The sequence below is a fragment of the Nicotiana tabacum genome, chromosome 17 (assembly GCF_000715075.1).
Source record: "Nicotiana tabacum cultivar K326 chromosome 17, ASM71507v2, whole genome shotgun sequence".
Classification (NCBI taxonomy): domain Eukaryota; kingdom Viridiplantae; phylum Streptophyta; class Magnoliopsida; order Solanales; family Solanaceae; genus Nicotiana; species Nicotiana tabacum.
In genome coordinates this window covers 136,707,725-136,728,632 of record NC_134096.1, presented here as the reverse complement: position 1 = coordinate 136,728,632, position 20,908 = coordinate 136,707,725, and the positions used below count along the sequence as shown (strand labels likewise).

The following is a 20,908-nucleotide window of genomic DNA, read 5'->3' as shown; positions in this document are numbered from 1 at the left end:
TCTACTTAAAAAATGGATAACCAATGGGTTTAAGTTTTACATTTGCAGAAACTCAAATTGGGAGTTTCTTAAGTTAGAGAGACTAGGAATTCTCCCAAAAGTGATCATATTCAAGAAACCATAGATAATATAATATGCATATTATCCGCTGGTTAACCCATTTTCTATCTATATCCAACATGGATCGGCCCAGATAATTTATTAATTTGTATTACCCATTTTCAACTCACCCATTTGCCATCCTACTTATAGCATGTTTGGCCAATTTTTTTTTTTGGCCAGAGTGTTTTTTCTTTTTTTACTAAAGTACTTTTTTCCTAAATTAAGGTGTTTAGCCAAGTTTTTAGAATGAAAAAAGTTCTTTTGAGTAGAAGTAGAAATAATTTTTGAGAAACGAAAAAAATAGCTTCTTCCCAAAATTACTTTTTTGAATAGTAATTTTGAGAAAAATATATTTAAAAATAATTTTTAAGTTGGCCAAACACTAATTGATGCTTTCAAGTTAATCGGTCAAACACAAACTGTTTCTCGAATATTTTTTTGAAAAATACTTTTCAAAATACATTAATTTCAGAAACTCCAAACATGTTTGTCACGACCCAAAATCCAACTAGCCGTGATGACACCTAACCTCACCTGCTAGGTAAGCCAAATAATAACAATTCGATTCAATTAATAATTAACTGACTCTAATACACTCCCCAAGGACTGGTAGTACAAATCATGAGCTTCTAAGATTAGAATTTACAAAGCTGGTATGAAATAAATACATCATCTGTTTGAAACATACATAAACAGATTTTTATAAATCTAAGGCTACCATGAACAAGAGGCAACTACAATCGAAAAGCAGGTACGTCTTCAAATCCAGCTCTCGTTGATCACAGCAACATCAACATCCAATATATGCAAGCAAGGTGCAAAGGTGTAGTATGAGTACAACCGACCCCATGTACTGAATAAGTAACAAACATTACCTTAGGTTGAAAGTATTGACGAGCTGGAACACAGGTCGGGGTCCAACACCAATAGACAACAACAGTTCATAACAACATAATGGAAGTAATAAAATAAGTAGCTCAAAGATAAAATGCTCAGCTCGTTCACAGTTCCAGAAAAATAGGCATGCTTTTCAAGTATATCAGCGAAAACCCAAATCTTTATCGAAATCACCAAAATATGAGTACGTTTTGTAAAACTGTGATTTTTCCCAAAAACTTTTCAACAACATATATGATGTTTCATTTTCAAATGGCATGAGGAAAATACATCTCAATACCTACTATGTCAATGAGTATGTGAAGTCATGAATAACGCAATATCGTACAGCATGAGGAAAATGCATCTCTATACTTGTATGTCAAGTGTGCATGTCAATGCAATGCAACTCAGTGATAAAACCATGTGCATACTCTCAGAGTATTAATTCACTCAGTCCTCCCAGTCACTTAGTCCTTCCAGTCACTCGGTCCTCACAGTTACTCAATCCCCCTAATCGCTCGACACCCACACTAAATAGATACATGCGCTCACTGGGGGTGTGTACAGACTCCGGAGGGGCTCCTTCAGCCCAGACGCTATAATAAGCCAACCATGGCGTGAATCAATAATATTTGTTGCGGCGTGCATCCCGCTCCCATCATAAATCAATAAAAACATGTTGCGACATGCAGCCCGATCCCATAAACATCCTCACCATCAGGCCCTCAGCCTCACTCAGTCATCAATCTCTCCAGTCTCTCGGACTCTCAGTGTCATGAAAAGAATTAATCCCAAAATAATAATGTGATGTATCAATAAATGATAACAGATATTGAGATGTGATATGCATATGAATGCGTATGACTGAGTATATAAATGCAATATAAGCTGATAACTTAACAACATAAATGACCTCGGTGGGTCTCAACAGAATAAGCATGTAGTCTAGACATGATCTTTAATACGAGCCTCAACTCAATTTCTCTAACACGTGGAGGATATGCGGAAAATAACATGATTCTTTAATTTTACAACTCCACATAATTTATTTAAATCATAATTTCTATGGTGCACACCCACACGCCCGTCACCTAGCATGTGCGTCACCTTTATACAATTCACATAACACGAAATTCGGGGATTTATCCCCTCAACTCCAAGTTTAGAGATGTTACTTACATCGAACAAGTCAAATCCAATACCAAGAAAGCTGTAAAATACTCCGAAAATTCCATTCCGCGTGTATCAACCTCCATACGCCTTCCTATCTCCTCAATTAAAGCCAAATAATTCGTATATATTCAAACAACGTGCAAACTAATCACAATTTATTCTAATACTTACAATTTAACAATTTATAAAAATTCTCAACTCCGCTCGAAAAGTCGACAGCGGGGACCACATCTCGGAATACGATGAAACTCATAAAATCCAATAACACATTCAATTACAAGTCCAACCATACTAATTTTACTCAAATCCGACTCCGAATCGATGTTCAAATGTCGAAAATTCATTTTATGGAATTGTAGAAATTTCCTCCGATTTTTCTTGAAATATCAATAAACTAACGCCAAAAATAAGGATTAATTCATGGAATATAATCACAAGGGAGTCACGAATACTTACCCCCAATTGTGTGGTGAAACTTACCTCTGAAAATCGCCAAAACCGAGCTCCCAACTCTGTTTATGTCAAAAATAGAGAAATCCTCCATTTATAGGAATTTAATGCTTGGAGCGCCACCGGTGGCATGGGGCGCTGCCTGGGGCACTGTTTCTAGAATTCAAAAACATCCCAGTGCCAGGGCTAGTGCCCCACACTACCCTGAGCGCTGGTGACGGGATTTTTCTTTCCAGACACGAAAATGGGCATAACTCTGTCATACGATATCTGAATTTGACGATGTTTTTTGCTATGGCTCCGTAATTTCAATACAAATCTAATGCTTTAATTAAAACTGAATTTGGATCTCATTTGCTTAATGTGATACCATGTATTCTTCAAGAATCGACGTCGGAACATTCTAGAAATATCCAAATTAAATTTTGTTAACCATCTGAAATCCACCCGAGGCCCTTGGGACCTCAACCAATTATACCAATAAATCCTAAAACATCATAAAATATTATTCGATGCCTCAAATCACATCAAACAATACTAAAAACACGAATCACACCCAATTGAAGCTTAATAAAAACTAACAATTCCAACTTCTACATTCGATGTCGAAACCTATCAAATCAAGTCTGATTGACCTCAAATTTTGCACACAAGTCATAAATGATATAACATGCATATTCTCATTTGAAAAATTAGATTCAGACCCCAATATCAAAAAGTAAGTCAACTCCTAGTCAAACTTCCAAACCTTCCATTTCCAACTTTCGCTATTTCAAGCCAAAATTAACTACGGACTTCCAAATAAATATCTGGACATACTCCTAAGTCCAAAATTATCATACGGAGCTATTGGAACCATCAAAACTCCATTTCGGAGTTGTTTGCATAAAAGTCAAATTCCAGTTAACTCTTTTCATTTAAGCTTTCAACATGAAATTTATTCTTCCGAACTAATTCTGAAACACCTCAAACATCAAAACCGACGATTTACACACATCATAATACATCATATGAAGTTATTCAAGATTTCAAATAGTTAAAAGGAGCGTAAATATTCAAAACGACAAGTCGGGTCATTACATTCTCCCCCACTTAAACTTACGTTCGTCCTCGAACATGCCATGAGTTGTTCCTAAACCCTCAAATTACTATGCCACCTTACCACACACATACCCGGGGGTGATACCATGCCACCATATTCCATATGGGCCTGACAACACAACATAATTGAAGATCATTACCTTAACTTTAGTCCGTAAAACTTAGAACCCAATTTCCAATACCCAAAATTTTCTACAAGACCCGAGTCTCACATCTACACACTATATAAGTTTGAACAAGTTGTATCAAGCCATAACTATAACCCCACATATAATCACATAACATACTACACAACTCACATACTCGTAGCACCATTCCCGATTACAGTAACTTCTCAAAACCAATCCTGTACTAGTATTAAACCCCATATCAAACAAAACCTCGTTCCAAAACCTTCATACACTGTTGATAATGAAAGAAACACGCGGAATCTCATGACCACTTATCATATCAACAAGTCATGGAGCTCTCTCACCCCAACCAGAACCATAATCACTTTCTAAGCTGACTTTCAATATTATCCTCCCGAATATACCGTAATCAAACCTGATAGTACCCATTCTAGGTCCAGTGACCTTATATTATTAAACATAACTATCCCACAGACATGCCACACCAATATAACTCAAGCCGCAACTGCGCAATCCGTGTACCCAAAAATGGGAAATGTCTCAAAGAAGAGAATCGTATTGCAAGTTCAACAAGCACCACCACAACCTCAATGCTATGAGTTCATCATATATTGTAGAAGCAAGATACACGAATCTAATAACAGTAACCAGCTCTCCTAGAGCTCACATTAACATCAATTGTATGGACAACTCACGTGCTATAGTATCAATATCTGGACCCGCACGGACAACTCACGTGCCAATAACACAATCCGCATGGCATGGTCACATGCATCTAGTCCAAGCATATCATACATGAGCAATCAATTAAGTACACATGTATATGCTACATGAAATAAGATTCACATGATCCCGGACTGGTATAACTAACACGCCATAGAGTAAGTATGTGCAAAATGTGCTATCACAACTCAAATCGGCAAGTTAACGCAAAAATAGTAGGCTTCCCCACTTGGCTCAAAGCCATAGATCATTTCATTCAATAACTCACAACACCCATACTGTATTACTACCATGATACTGCAGTGAGATTCAACCAAATTCTTCACAAGCTCATGCAACACCAACCATAAAATATCTCAATCATCCACTAAACATGCATTTATTTCTCTTGACAGTTAAGTCAACTTTCTCAACCAGATTTAAATTCAAATCTCAACACGTACACCCCGCCGGTAGAAAAGAAACTTTTCACTCAACATTATAAGGAGCACACCTCCGTAGATTACTCCGCATGAGATAACCCGCATGCTTAGCCTAAAATTGACATCTTGATATACCCTTTCGCAGCCACAATCACTACACGATCACTTAACCTTCATGAGTCTAAACTCATTAACAAGACATGATAATTTAATTTGTTCCATAATTTAACAACGTGAACTCTTCTCGTCACATTCAAACCATATGAATACACCCCGCAGTCGCATCATACTCATCATTCAGTTATTCCACCGCTCATCGAGCCATAAATTCCACTAGTAGGCATGCTACCGAACTTATAAGTCCAAAAGCACATGCTCACACAATTGAAACTATCGAGCCTGAGCTACGGTCCTAACTTGGCCTTAAGTCCTCTAGACTGGCCCATCACCAAAAAACATAAAGCACATCTCGCTCCTCATCCCTAGAATCACAAGCCGGCAATGCACGACTAATACTGAGTGCTCACATGCGCATACGAATGCATGGAAGAAATTCAAAGAGTTATGTATCAAGCTGAATCAATTCTGCACGATAAGAAAAGAAATATGGAAAATTATCCTAAATGCTCTGTAGTCTCTCGAAGATAAGTATGGACGTCATCATACCGATTCACAAGACTCTACTAGACACTTGCTCATGACTTGTAGAACATATAAACCTAGAGCTCTTATACCAACTTGTCACAACCCAAAATTTAACTAGTCATGATGGCACCTAACCTTGCCCGCTAGGTAAGCCAAATAACAACAATCTAATTCAATTAATAATTAACTGACTCTAATACACTCCCCAAGGACTGGTAGTACAAATCATGAGCTTCTAAGATTAGAATTTACAAAGCTGGTATGAAATAAATACATCATCTGTTCGAAACGTACATAAATAGATTTTTATAAATCTAAGGCTACCATGAACAAGAGGCAACTACAATTGGAATGCAGGTACGTCTTCAAATCCAACTCCTATTGATCATGGCAACATCAACATCCAATGTCTGCAAGCAAGGTGCAAAAGTGTAGTATGAGTACAACCGACCCCATGTACTCAATAAGTAACAAACCTAACCTTAGGTTGAAAGTAGTGACGAGCTGAAATACAGGTCGGGGTCCAACACCAATAGACAACAACAGTTCATAACAACATAATGGAAGTAATAAAAGAAGTAGTTCAGAGATAAAATGTTCAGCTCGTTCACAGTTCCAGAAAAATAGGCATGCTTTTCAAGTATATCAGCAAAAACCCAAATCTTTACCGAAATCACCAATGAGTACATTTTGTAAAACTGTGATTTTTCCCAAAAACTTTTCAACAACAAATAGGATATTTCATTTTCAAATGGCATGAGAAAAATACATCTCGATACCTACATGTCAATGAGTATGTGAAGTCATGAATGACGCAATATCGTACAGCATGAGCAAAATGCATCTTTATGCTTGTATGTCAAGTGTGCATGTCAATGCGATGCAACTCAGTGATAAAATCATGTGCATACTCTCAGAGTATCAATTCACTCAGTCCTCCCAGCTACTTAGTCCTCCCAGTCACTCAATCCTCCCAATCGCTCGGCACTCGCACTCAGTAGGTACATGCACTCACTAGGGGTGTGTACAGACTCCGGAGAGGCTTCTTCAGCCGAGGTACTATAATAAGCCAATCATGGCATGGATCAATAACATTTGTTGCGGCGTGCAACCCGCTACCATCATAAATCAATAAAATATGTTGCGTCGTGCAACCCGATCCCATAAACATCCTTACCATCAGGCTCTCGGCCTCATTCAGTCATCAATCTATCCAGTCTTTCGGGCTCTTAGTGTCATGAAAAGAATCAACCCAAAAATAATGATGTGATGTATCAATAAATGATAACAGATACTGAGATATGGTATGCATATGAATGCGTATGACTGAGTATGTAAGTGCAAAGTAAGTTGATAAATCAATAATAGAAATAACCTCGGTGGGTCTCAACAGAATAAGCATATAGCCTAGACATGATCTTTAATACGAGTCTCAGCTCAATTTCTCTAACACGTGGAGGATATGCGGATAATAACATGATTCTTTAATTTTACAACTTCACAAATTTTATTTAAGTTATAATTTCTATGGTGCACGCTCACACGCCCGTCACTCAGCATGTGCGTCACCTTCATATAATTCACATAACACGAAATTCAGGGATTTTACCCTCAGTTCCAAGTTTAGAAATGTTACTTACCTCGAACAAGCTAAATCCAATACCGAGCAAGCTGTACTATACTCCAGAAAATCCATTCCACGCGTATCAACCTACGTACGCCTTCCTATCTCCTCAATTCAAGCCAAGCGATTCATATTTATTCAAACAACGTGCAAATTAATCACAATTTACTCTAATGCTTACAATTTAACAGTTTACAAAAAATTCCAACTTCGCTCGAAAAGTCGACAGTGGGGACCACATCTCGAAATACGACAAAACTCACAAAATCGGACAACCCATTCAATTACAAGTCCAACCATACTAATTTTACTCAAATCTAACTCTGAATTGATGTTCAAAACTCGAAAATTCATTTTATGGAATTGTAGAAATTTTCTCCGATTTCTCTTGAAAAACCAATAATATAACGCCAAAAACAAAGATTAATTCATAGAAGATAATCACAAGGGAGTCAAGAACACTTACCTCAAGTTGTGTGGTGAAATTTGCTTCTGAAAATCGCCCAAACCGAGCTCCCAACTATGTTTATGTCAAAAATAGTGAAATCCCATGTTTATAGGGATTTAATGCTTGGAGCGCCACAGGTGGCGTGGGGCGCTGCCTGTGGCACTGTTTCCAGAATTCAAAAACATCCCAGCGCCAGGGCTAGCGCCCCACGCTACCCTGGACGTTGGTGACAGAATTTTTTTCTTTTCCGACACGGAAATGGGCATAACACTCTCATACGATATCAGAATTCGACGATTCCTTTTGCTATGACTCAGTAATTTCAATACGGATCTAATGCTTCAATCAAAACTGAATTTGGAGCTCATTTTCGTAATGTGATACCACTTATTCTTCAAGAATCGACGTCAAAAAATTCTAAAAATATCCAAATAAAATTCCGTTAACCATCCGAAATCCACCCGAGATCCTTGGGACCTCAACCAATTATACCAACAAGTCCTAAAACATCATACGAACTAAGTCGATGCCTCATATCACATCAAACAATACTAAAAACATGAATCACACCCCAATTGAAGCTTAATGAAACTAAGAAATTCAAACTTCTACACTCGATGCCGAAACCTATCAAATCAAGTCCGATTGACCTCAAATTTTGCACACAAGTCATAAATGACATAACAGACCTATTCCCATTTCCAGAATCGGATTCCGACCCCGATATCAAAAAGTCAACCCCCGGTCAAACTTTTAAACCTTCAATTTCCAACTTTTGCCATTTCAAGCGAAAATCAACTACGGACTTCCAAATAAATATCCGGACACAATCCTAAGTCCTAAATCACCATATGGAGCTATTGGAACCATCAAAACTCCATTTCGGAGTCGTTTGCACAAAAGTCAAACTCCGGTCAACCCTTTTCATTTAAGCTTCCAACATGAAATCTATTCTTCCGAAATAATTTCGAAACACCTGAAACATCAAAATCGACGATTCACACACGTCATAATATATCATATGAACCTATTCAAGATTTCAAAATAGTTGAAAGGAACGTAAATATTCAAAACGACAAGTCGAATCGTTACACTGTTAGTTCTTATATTAAATCTATTACCAAGTTCATTAGGTATTGTATAATTCAAATTAATATATAAATTTTGTATATGGGCATCTTGCACATGAAATGAAATCGAAGTGGGATTATTTTTTATTTTTTGCTTGACGGGTGTTACTCGTAATGGTTTTTATTATAAGAGCGTTAGTAATTGTTTTCCAAAAGAGAGGAATAGGACCCACTGCTCCAGAGATGAGTTAAACGTTACATGTGCAGTTTCCATTGGCTGAAAAACGAAATAGTATTTATCTGGCGTTGGATCTTTTCTGTGATTGGTTGGTTAAGTAGTTATGTGACAGGCAAGTAATCTTAGTCATTTCATTTTCTCTCCTTTTGCTAACTTTCATGAAAAATCCAGTTTCTTGCATATGAGTTAGTTTTAGCTGGGATGTCAAATTACGCTTATATCCCTCTTTCTGCCTCTGTATTTGCTGATAGCACCAAAATTAGTTAAAGTAGTAATAGCGTGTCTGGCCTATTCGGAGAAATAAGCTTATTTTGAGAAGTGTTTTTAAAAAAAATACTTTTGTAGAGAAGTAGTTTGTGTTTGGCTAATCACTCTTAAAAGTACTTTTGAGCAATAATTTGTGTTTGGCTAAATTTTTCAAAAAGTGCTTTTAAGTATCAAATTGCGAATAAGGACATAGATAGATTTGCTTAATAGTAGTTAATATTATAAGTAAATAAATAATCTTAAAAATTTATTATTACAGGTAATAATTAAATCTTTTTATTTTATTTAAATAAAATATGAAAATAAAATTTAAAAGTACTTAATTCTTTTAATATAAGTTAAATATATTAAAAATTATTCAACAAATATAAAAGCATTCACCCCTAAAGTCACTATATATTAGAAAGCTATCCTAAAAATAATAAAAAATATTTATACATTAATATCCTAAGTATTAGGTTTAACGATTATTTTGGTATATACTATATTTTATTAAGGGTATTTTTGGTACGAAGAAAAGTCAAAACTGCTTTTGCTTTTGGTAAGAAGCTATTTTTTTCTGCTTCTCAGAAACTGCTTCTGCTTCTTCCCAAAAGCACTTTTCCCCCCAAAAAAGCTTGGCCAATCAACTCAAGTTAGAGAAAAAAGTGCTTTTGAGAAAAAAAAAAAAATACTTTCCCCTTGAAAAACTTGGACAAACAGGCTATAAATCTCTCTTTGAAGGCAAATTTGGAGCTGAAAATTTGAATTGGACATACTAATCATGTTGGAACTTTAACAAGACAAAGTATTCTTTTGTACTTCCCCAATTTTTAAAGGACCATTGAAATTATGCTGATAGTCCGTCTCCTCTAAATTTAATATTTCGTCATAAAATTATTATTTTTATATCGATATTACTACTAGCTCATGTTATTTTTATAATTGCATGATAAGAAGAAATTTATTTATCATAAAATCACCATTTGTACATCAATATCATTGCATTTATGTTTTTTGTTTGAATAGGATCAAATTAGTTGCATGATAAGCACGTGTACACTTTTATTTTATTTTTTAAATTGGTCACAATTATATCATAAAAATACACCATATTTTCACGTTCTCCCAAATTCATAGATACAAATAAAGATAAGATCATAACAATAAGTTTGTTTTACTATCAGTTGGACATTACCAATCACCATCTATATACACCACATTTTCACCTTCTTCCGGATTCATAGATGCAAATAAAGAGGAGATCATAACAGTTAATTTATTTTACCATCAATTGGACATTACCAATATCACCATCTATCTCATTTTCTTTTTTACTATTCCATTATAAATTGTTTATTGTTCCGTATAAGAAAAAATAATTTCAATGGTGCATCAATATTTGGTAATCGAGTATTTAATTATATTTTTTTACAAATAACACATGACTGAATTTTGTGGATTACTTTATACCAAATTATGACTGGATAAAAATATGTACTATTAATATATTAATAAGGGCATATAAAACGATAATAATACTTTAAAGACAAGCCTAATCACTTTAAAGTAAAGAATAGTTCTAATAAAAAATTAAGCCTTTTCTCAACCAACAGTCCCGGAGTTAAAGTCTTTCAATGCGGCCATTTACCTGGGTAGAGATGCAGATGACTTATCCCAGTCATCATAAATAATTTCAAATACATATTGCGCCCGAGATATACCTTTCTTATGGTGATAGTACACCCATATTTCTGGTGGATGGATGTAATACACTTTTTGATCTTGTACCTAATGGAGTTTAAAGTTATATGTATTGATGAGATTAAAAATTATTTGCAACATAATTACAAGTAAATATTATGATAAGTAAGCATTAGTCTATAACATGATACAAAATAATATTAATTAATTTGCTCTAACAGATACACATAAAAAAATTATTTACATATCCAGTCCATATAACTTTAATCCTTTTTACGTAGCTTATCTACAAACCGAATGATCTTTGTAAATGTATGAGAATTAGCATGGCAAATCTGTGGTTAAGCTGGAAGGAGAGGTTGATAAGCAAATGTTTAATAGTTTAACATATTTATAAGATTTACATTTTAGCTCTCTAGAATCAGAGCCAATCGAATTTCTTCTTGAAAAATAAAATAATATATGATCTTCAAATTTCTGTCATTTCAACTGGTTTTTCAACAGACCCTCTTTCTTCATCTCTCTTTCCCTAAAAACCCTAATTTCAACTTCTTCTCTCATGTCCTGTAAAATGACAAGATCAGGTATTTAGCCTTCTCTGATTCTTATTATAATAAAAATTGGGCACTTCATCTTCTCTGCATATCAGAATTGTGACAAAGAAAAAACATCTAAGGAGCTAAGTTCTATTAGATTTGAATAATTCTCTTAAATCAGCTGCTAATAATCCTGGATTATGGTGAATTAAGCTCAAATTATCTGTTTTTAATCTTGAAAGGTTGGGAAAATCTTGAATTGACCTGAATTTGATTCATTTTCCATCTTTCTTTCTTCTCTTGGGTTATTTTTCTGATTCTCTTGTTTATGGGTTGGGATTGAATTTTGGATCTTTTGTTTGATTTGGATTGAATTCCATGAAGTGATTGAGTCTTGGTAAATTACATGTGAAATCTAACGTGGGTTCTGTAAAAAGCAAGCTGGTATGTGGATTGAGCTGGTTTTTGTTTTGAGCTTTGTGCTAAAGGTGCGATCTTTAATGTTGTTCTGTTGTTTGAAAGTGTGTATATGTTAAAATGAAGGTGGAAGCTAGCTCCAGGGTCACATGTGAAATTCTAATGTGGGTTTTGGAAATAGCAAGCTGGTATGCAGATTCAGCTGTTTTGAGCTTTGTGCTAAAGGTGTGATCTAATTTAATGTTGTTTTTTTGTAGATTGAAAGTGTGTAGATGTAAAAAAGAAGATGGAAGTTAATGTATGTGATATCAATCACTTGGATGCCGATGTGCTTTTGCCTCCACGAAAGCGGCTTCTAGCCGGATTGAAGAAACAGAATTCTGATGCTTACTCATCTACCCCATCCCCACCAACTGTTAGTAGTCCAGGGTGCGAGTTTGATATCCGTCTTAATAATCTATTGAAATCTCATTTTGGTGACTCTAATCGATCGAATGAGGAGATTGCTGAGGCTTCAAGATTGGCAGCTTTAGAAGCTGCGAAGGCTGCGAAAGCAGCAAGAGCCGTTGCAGAAGAGAAGGCTGCTAACGCAGCAAAGGCCGTGGCTGCTGCTAAAAGCGCTCTAGAATTGGTTGCTACTCTTTCTGATGAGACAGCCAGTAGGGACAAACATTTGAAGAGGAATAAGATGAAAAAACATGTTCCTGTTCAGATGCTGTACAATAAGAATAAAGGGACTAATAATTGTAGAACAGATGAAGAGTTAGCCCGGACGTTGCATAGGGCCATAAATAGCTCTCCAAGAATTTTGAAGAACTCAACCGATGACTCAAGAAATCACAAACACAAGAGGCTTAAAAGGTCCTCGCCATCTGAAAAACCTAAGCTTCAGAACGGAAGTACATCCTGGGAAGGAAACCGTCCTACCACGAGCAATGGTAATGGTTTTGCTAGAGAAAAACATTCAGATGGGCCTATCTCGGAGAAAGGCCTAGTTAGAGTAGATTTAAACACAACAAAATTCAATAAAGCTGACCACACAAAGATGGAAAATGGGGAAGCATCACAATCTAGTAAAGCTGACTATGTAAATACGGAAAACAAGGAAAGAGAATCAGTTATCTCAAAGGAGAAATTTGGGGATTCTCCGGATGATATTTGCAGCATTGGGAAAAAGAAGGGAAGGCTTAAGCAGAAAAAGTTACCCCTCAGCATTTGCAGCTTCAGGGATCAAGCAAACCCTAAAGAGGATTTGAAATCTAAGAGTCCATTGTCACTCGATGAAAACATCAGCAAAGGTACTACTACAAGTAGTAATCCCATGTTTCCGCTTGAGAGGGCATCAATGTGGAAGTGTCAGGCGTTCAAGGCACCCACATGTGTTGAACAAAATAAGATGATGCAGTCATAGTCTTGGACTTGGTATTTTCGTTTCAACAAGTGCGGCTACCGTGATGAGACTTGTAGTCTGAGGTAGTGTCATGTATGCTTTCTTTTATAGATAAGGCCTCTTCCGTCCAGTTTCTTTTTGCTTTTTGGCATTGTAATGTTTTGGACATACCACCGTGTATATTTTGACAATCAATTGCTTGCATATTTTGTATTGCACATAAAAGATGCCATCTATATTTTCGTCTGGCGAGTGGCAGCAGAGCCAGAAATAAGATGGAGAGACAATTAGGAATTTTCAGAAGTTTTCTTTTTCAAGTATGTGACAAAAAGTCTTAGAAGGACCATGAGTTATTTTAACATTGAAATAAATACAGAGAAAATAATCAGGGATGGCCTATAGCCCCTCAGAAATAAGAATGGAAACCAATTATACTCCTTATGTGATACTGGTTCGTCCACCATCCAGATTATGTCCACACAGCTAACCTCTAATCTCTGTTTGAGGGTCTAGCTTTGACTCGGAGAGTCTATTGGATAAATGAAAACAGATTTTCATTTTCGTCGCATATTTTGTCACATTGACAGGATGTTGTCAGCTTATGGAATGCCATTCCAGGTACTTTTGTCCATGACAAATGTTTGGAGTCATCATCAGTAACTCTGAAGGTGTTATATCGAAAATTTAAAAGGGATTCTCCAATAAGTGTCTTCCTTTAGTGAATCTGACTGCGGTATAATTTTTGATGCAGCTATGTGAAAAGTTGGCTATTTTTTTTTGGTTTTAACTTTGGTCAGTAACTTATCAACCAGTCATTTTTGGCACTACATTGCATGCATAATGCGTTGAATCTTCTTTCAAAATTTTGCGCGTGATTGCTGGTCGTGTTTTCACCCGTGGCTGTGATTGCCGGTGTCGGGGACTGTTTATGCTTTCATTTACATGTGTTTTCCCTGTTGAAAGTTTGGTTGTTTGTAATTCTTCTTCATTAAATTTTTTAAATTCAACGAATGACTGTTCTGCTTCATTTAGTTGGTTGAAGGAGCTACTGTAAGGTTAGGGAACTTGGACTTGAGTTTTTCTCCTATTTACATGCTTTTCCTTTGGTCTTTCTTGAAGGACAGCCTTCCAAATAGACTTGCCCTAATTTTCATAATTTTTTTTAAAAAAATGCTATTTTTTAGGTGAATTGCACTTGCTTCTTTCTATCAATGTAGTTGCCTTTTGTCATGGAAAGAGGATGTTAATCTTAAAAGGTTAAGTAATTAAGTTCCAGTCCATATCTTCGTATCTGTAAAGTTTTGGAGAGGCAGTGTTACTCGGTACCTATGCTGGTGGGAGGTAGCAGGTATTTGATGGATTAATCAAGGTCCGTGCAAATTGATCGGACACCGCCTTTACAACCTCCCCCCCAAAAAAAAAAAAAGAAGAAGAAGTAAATCATTCAAGCTTGAGGAGGAATCATCCTTTGTCCTGTAAGAAACTCTAATTTCAGTCATAAGCTCAAGTTCTGTGAGATGGAGATGGAATATCAAAGAACTGAAACTCAAAAGTTTTTGAGAATTTCAGATATTCTACGGTTCAAATTCCAGAGTGCCCAAGGTTTCATTCCCACTTCAAAAACTTATTATTCTTTCCCTTATTCGTTTTACCTTTATGTCTTTTTAACGCTATTTTCATCAGTTCAATATCCAAAGGAAAGACGAGAATTCAACGGTGGCAGACAAAAGATTAGGCCAATTCTTAGCTTGAAAAACGAGTGACAGCCAATTCAAATGTAAATACAGTACTAGATAAGCAAATTGACTAATAGGCTTGATAGTGAGAGTAGCTAAAGCTAATTATGATTGTGCCCAGTTGGGTGAGTTGGTTACATGTTTTGTTCATTCTTAGTAAGTGTTTGATGTTTAACTGCCTTACCAAGTCACTGTGTTGGTATTAATTTGTGCCATTATTACTATTGTAAGTTCATTTCCATTAGACTAGTAACTGACCATATGTCAGATTAAACCTTCTTTTTTTGTTTTGTGATCGAAAAATCCCCGAGGGTCAATGGTGCACGATTTCAAACTCTATGGATAATGGACTCTTCCTGATTCAACTTAAATACAAAGCTTTTGTATGATGCTGGACTAGAAACCTTTACATACACCGAACTCATACATATATGTTGCGCTCTTACAATAGTGTTAGGTTAAAGAATTAAAGTTGGACCCTTGTGAAGATCGTCTCTTTGTAGTTCCAAGGAGAACAAATTAATAGTTGGGATACAGTTTTTGGGCTGGTTTAATCTTCTGTAAAACTTACAGATCTGGATATCTACTTCATTTAGTAGCTTAACCAAACCGTTTGGCCCAACATAGTGTGCATGTATTAGTACTGGCTACAAGTACAGTATTGACCTGTAAATCCAAATATATTATTCCTCCCTGCGCTCTTAAGAGAAGGAAAAAAAGAAAAGAAAAAGAAATTAAGGCAATCATATTTAAAATGTTCAAATCGGTGGTAAGAGGCCTCTCTTTTGCGACACTCTACTTATTACTTCTATATTTTAAATACAAACAGACCGTAGGTGGCGTTTGTTTGAAGTTTTGCACCTTTTGAGTTTGCAAACTTAATTTTGAATTATTAGAGAAAGTGTTTGTTTGAGCTAATTCTTGGAAAAAAACGTAAACTTTAAACAAATGCCTCCATAATTTTCATAAGTCAACAAAGAGAGAGCAGCAGCGCTCTGGATATAATTTTTTTCCAATTATTTATGTTGATTCCACATTTCTGGATTTTTTTTGCATGTTTTGAAATCTGATATTATGGTAAATATTTAAATTTAGAACCAATAGCACCTCCAGAAGAGAGACCAGCTTTGTCCACGACTATATCTATCTCTGACTAAAGTTTTGATGCACAATCTATCTATCTATATCTATCTATATTATATTAAAAGCACTAACACCTTTAGCGAAATGTCGTTCGCATTTTTTACCCTCCGCAAATGCACTTTATATTGAATAAAATGGTAAATAAAGGAATAAGTAATTAAGAAGAAGGCAAGAAGTAGGAAACTCCTTTTATTAGTATCCCTGATACTCTACAAAGAGGCAGAACACTTCGTAGGTTACAAAAGGAAAAAAAATAAGATCATAAGTAAGAAGCTCATTAATTAATATCCTATTAAAGAGGTCAAAATGTTTGTGGTTCAAAAAGAAAAAAAAGAATAAGAACATCAGTTAGTAGGATTTTAACTACGCACATTTTGACCTCAAGAAATAAAAAAATCATTAAGTAGAAAGATTTTAAAGTCCATCAGTAAGATTTTAACATCAGTATGTAGAAAATTCATCATTTAATAATCCTATTAAAGAGGTCAATGTTTTAGTAGGTTGATAAGAAAAAAAAAAGAATAAGACAATAGTTCGGACATTCATTATTATCCCTATTGAAGAGTGTAAAAAAACAGTTAGTATCCTGATCTTTTATTTTTCATGAACACATTCTTTTAGTTTTCTATCTATCTATCTATCTATATTTATATTTATATTTATATGTATAGCTATCTATCTATCTATCTATCTATCTATCTATCTATACTATATTAAAAGTACAAAGCCCTTTAGCGAAATGTCGTTCGCTTTTTTATCCTTTAAAAATAGATTTTACACTGGACAAATTTTAATTTTAATTATTTTTCTAATATTTAGGACTTCTAAATCAAATAAAATTTTAGTTATTAAACTTTTCCTTATTTGGACTAGGTAAGAAGTCCTAATATTTAGGTTTTTAAATGAGTAATATTATCTTTCTATGTTTAGTATTTGTGGAAGTTGTAAAAATATGTAGGACGACAAAATATAATACCAACCAACTTGTATGGTGTATAAAAGGTGCAAATTTTAAACGTAGAATAATGGCAAAAACTTTAAAAAGTTATCTTTTTTTCCAAATCAATTAAAGTTTGTTTGTCTAATCATTACTTTGAAACATGTAAGAAATTTTAAATAGGAAGTAAAAACAATTATTATTTTAAATATATAATATAAGTTATTTATTTATTTAGAAAAAAATTATAACAAACTGTAATATGCTAATTTTATAAAAATAATGGTTAATATACTTAAGAAAGTTATCCCCTTTTCAAAATTACTTAAAGTTTTATCTATTTCCTTATTTGAACTATGTAAAAGATCTTAATATAGGATTTTAAAATCATTTAATATATTAATTATCTAATATAAATTATTTATTTATTTAAAAAATTTAATATAATTATAATTCTTTACATATTAACTTTGAACTATATATATGAACCATAATACATCTGCATATCAAATTTGGGCTACTTTTCACCCAAATAATATTTTTTTTACATAATTTTTGAAAACTACATTTACCAATTAGAACAAGCAACTATATATTTAAAAATATAAAAGATATAAAGAGATAGGGAGAAAGAGAGATCGGAAAGGTAATTGGCAAGAGTCAATAACACTAATTATTCTGCAAACACAAAGATTCAATAGTGAAATATGATCATATTAGTTTTTTTAAAACCTTTTGAACATGCAATTCATAGTGGATAAAATTATAACTATAGTTAGATATTTATATCATGAGATGACCTTTAAGAATTTGAATCAATAAAAAATATATTATTTTTGTTAATATTGATAATAAATAATTAAATCTCTAAATTATACAACTAATTAGCAAAAGAATCCTATTCAATTATTTTCTAAATTCATGAAAAATAAATTTTCAATTTGACAAACTCTTAATTAGGGTACATAAAGTTATTTTTATAGAAAGAGTATTAGTACTAAAACCAATCAAAAAATAAAGCAAATCCAGATATAATATAGTATTAAGAGTCTAATTGGTAAAATGTAAACTTGAAGCAATAAATATGAAATAACAAATGACAAGATGTATTCTATTTGAGTTATCATAAATTAATTTTTTCTTTTTTCGCATTTGTTCCAGCAAATAATAGGCCTCTATATTTAGTTCATAATTATTTATTATAAAATATTAACAAAAAATTACTCATTTTTAGACTTTAGATTATCACGTATCAAATTTTAAGAGCTATAAGCTAAACTTCTCATTCCCGAATCTCTAAAATATCAAAAAAATAAATTTTTTAATTTGTTTTATTTGTCAAATCTTCGAAGAATAACAATAACAATATTTTTGTGTTATTTATTTTCAGTATTAAGTCAATAAAATAACAACAATTTTCATAAAATATTCCCAGAAAAGTTCTCAAAATCACAATAAGGATTTGCGGACGATAGCGGGACATGATTATTTCCTTTATTAAGCTAGCTAAATAGGGTCGACATTCATCATTTTTAGGAACTTATAATTATTTTTTTAATTTTTAATTTATAACTCTAACAAATTATATGATAACATCTAAGTGATTTTTAAACTTATTTACTTATTAATATGGGTACACGCGCAAAACGCATATTCTAAGACTTATACTATATTAAAAGCACGAAACCCCTTAATGAAATATTATCATCTTTTTTTACCCTTCAAAAAAATATTTCACACTAGACAAAATTATAATTTAATTTTATTTTCCTAATATTTAGGAATTTGATTCAAGTAAAAATTTAATTATTAATTTTTTTCTTACTTGAAAAAGTAATTAACACCAAAAAAAAGAAAAATCTCAGGTTGACACCTAAATTGGAGAAATCAAAGTAGGAAACTAAATATTGTGCACCTAGAACTCTATTAGGTTTAGGAGTCTTCATTATGAGTATAAGCGAATTGGATTTTAAATATTTTTCTTTTATAAAAAAAAATATCCTCTGAGTTTTGGCAGGGTAACTTCCCTTCCTTCTCCAAGGAAGTTCAACAAAAGAGGAACAAAAGGCCTTTTACAATATTAATTAGGGGTGTTCATAAAAATCCGAAAAATCGAGCCAAACCGAAAACCGAACCAAACCGATCAAAACAACCGATATTTTTAGGTTTGATTTGGTTTTGGTTTTAAATTTTAAAAACCGATCAAATTTGGTTTGGTTTTAGTTTTAATAAAAAAATAACCGAAAAAACTGAACCAAACCGACTATAAAAGTAGTTATTTAAATTTATTATTACACCTATATATATGTATATTTTTATATAATGTTTCTAAAATTTAATGGTACATATTAGTCATTTGTATTTTTAGTTTAGTTCTTTGCTATTATAATAATCTAATTCTTTGCCTTCTAGTTTGATTGGTAGTTTTCTTTTACTAAGTACAAGAATTTATTTCATGTTAAAAATAATCAATTTTTAATTGAGTACTTAAGTTATTCATCACTATTTGAGTCAATTATCATCAATATATCTTGGTAAATGATAGATTTCTCAAAGAGCAATTGGTTTGATAGCGTTACATTGAAAATGTAGTCGCCGGAATATGCGTTTGGTAGTGTATGTCTCATATTTAAGAAAAAACCGACAAAAACCGAATCGATAAAAAACCGACTTAATTGGTTTGATTTGGTTCCAATATTTGAAAAACCGACTTACTTGGTTTGATTTTTTTTTAAGGGAAAAACCGACCCAAACCGAACCATGAACACCCCTAATATTAATTATAATAACAATCATCCAGAATTAAAAATTGCACTTTCGATAAACTTTGATTTTTATTTATAAGGTAAATAAGTAATTTTAATTTATACATTATATTTAAAGATTATTACATTTAAATTTTATAATAATCGCTAGGCTTACTCTATAACTAGTACTATATTAAAAGTGAGAAGCCCATAAGTTAAAAGTTAATTTACCTTTTTACCCTTCCTAAAATCTAATTACCCTCCTATATATGGCTACAAATAACCTCCAAACCTTCGTACCCCTTCATTAGAAAATCATAACTATTCAAACAGTCATCTTCTTTCCGGCGGAGAAGAAAAATAGCACTCTGCATAATATTTTGCCAGCACGAAGATGGGATTTTCATGGACATGTTTATTGTTAGATTGGACAAATAAAGGATGTGTCTAATAAATATCTCTCTTTCTCATGGTTTGCTTTGGTGTTAATGATTCGGTGGATTCTAAATCTAACACGTTCATATCAACCTTTAATGTAGCTTATATATCCAGTGACTTAAATACATTTCGCAGCCACGCAATTTCATCTGCAACTCACAGGAATAATTAATTGCCATAACGCTCATGAGATATATGATTTTAATTTTTTCTTCTTTTTCAGATCATGATTAGAAATATTTGATGCCACAATTTTGGAAGAAGATCATCTCCAAAGCATGGATTCATGAAGAAAGCGATAATGAAAATCAGGTGTTCTACTTTCTTAGTCATTTTCTTTTACTTATTCCTATGGTATACGGTCGAAATAGATTTCGGCCTTCCGACGTTCGATCGAGTTCGAATGGTAAGCAACCATAGTGGGATTTTGGGATGAGTTCCGAAGACAATACAAACGAGCCTCGAGTTCCAAAGACTGATCGAGGAGTCGGCTCGATGCTATTATCGAGCCCATGACCAAATCGATCCGCAAGGCAACGTGAGGGTGGTCGGAAATGCGCTACACCCCGAAGGTCGAACTCAAGCCAAAGCCGAGGGCTCGATCCAAT

The 20,908-nt window shown here is 33.7% G+C and overlaps 1 protein-coding gene across 2 annotated transcripts; it reads left to right on the top strand.

Annotated features, from left to right (window-relative positions):
* Positions 1-11,379: 11,379 nt before the first annotated feature.
* LOC107779083 (uncharacterized) lies at positions 11,380-13,524 on the top strand. 2 transcript variants are annotated; one of them, XM_016599434.2, is made up of 3 exons: positions 11,407-11,540; positions 12,036-12,097; positions 12,167-13,524. In XM_016599434.2, exon 3 carries the CDS (start codon positions 12,196-12,198, stop codon positions 13,318-13,320), a length of 1,125 nt encoding a protein of 374 aa, XP_016454920.2. In that variant the 5' UTR covers positions 11,407-11,540; positions 12,036-12,097; positions 12,167-12,195; the 3' UTR covers positions 13,321-13,524. The 2 variants fall into 2 exon arrangements, with proteins under 2 accessions (XP_016454912.2, XP_016454920.2); XM_016599426.2 differs by lacking the exon at positions 12,036-12,097 and having other exon boundaries at positions 11,380-11,540.
* Positions 13,525-20,908: the final 7,384 nt, after the last annotated feature.

What these genes read in the sequence shown, in the direction of transcription:
- LOC107779083 (XM_016599426.2), top strand. Translation starts at nt 12,196, where the DNA reads ATGGAAGTTAATGTATGTGATATCAATCACTTGGATGCCGATGTGCTT.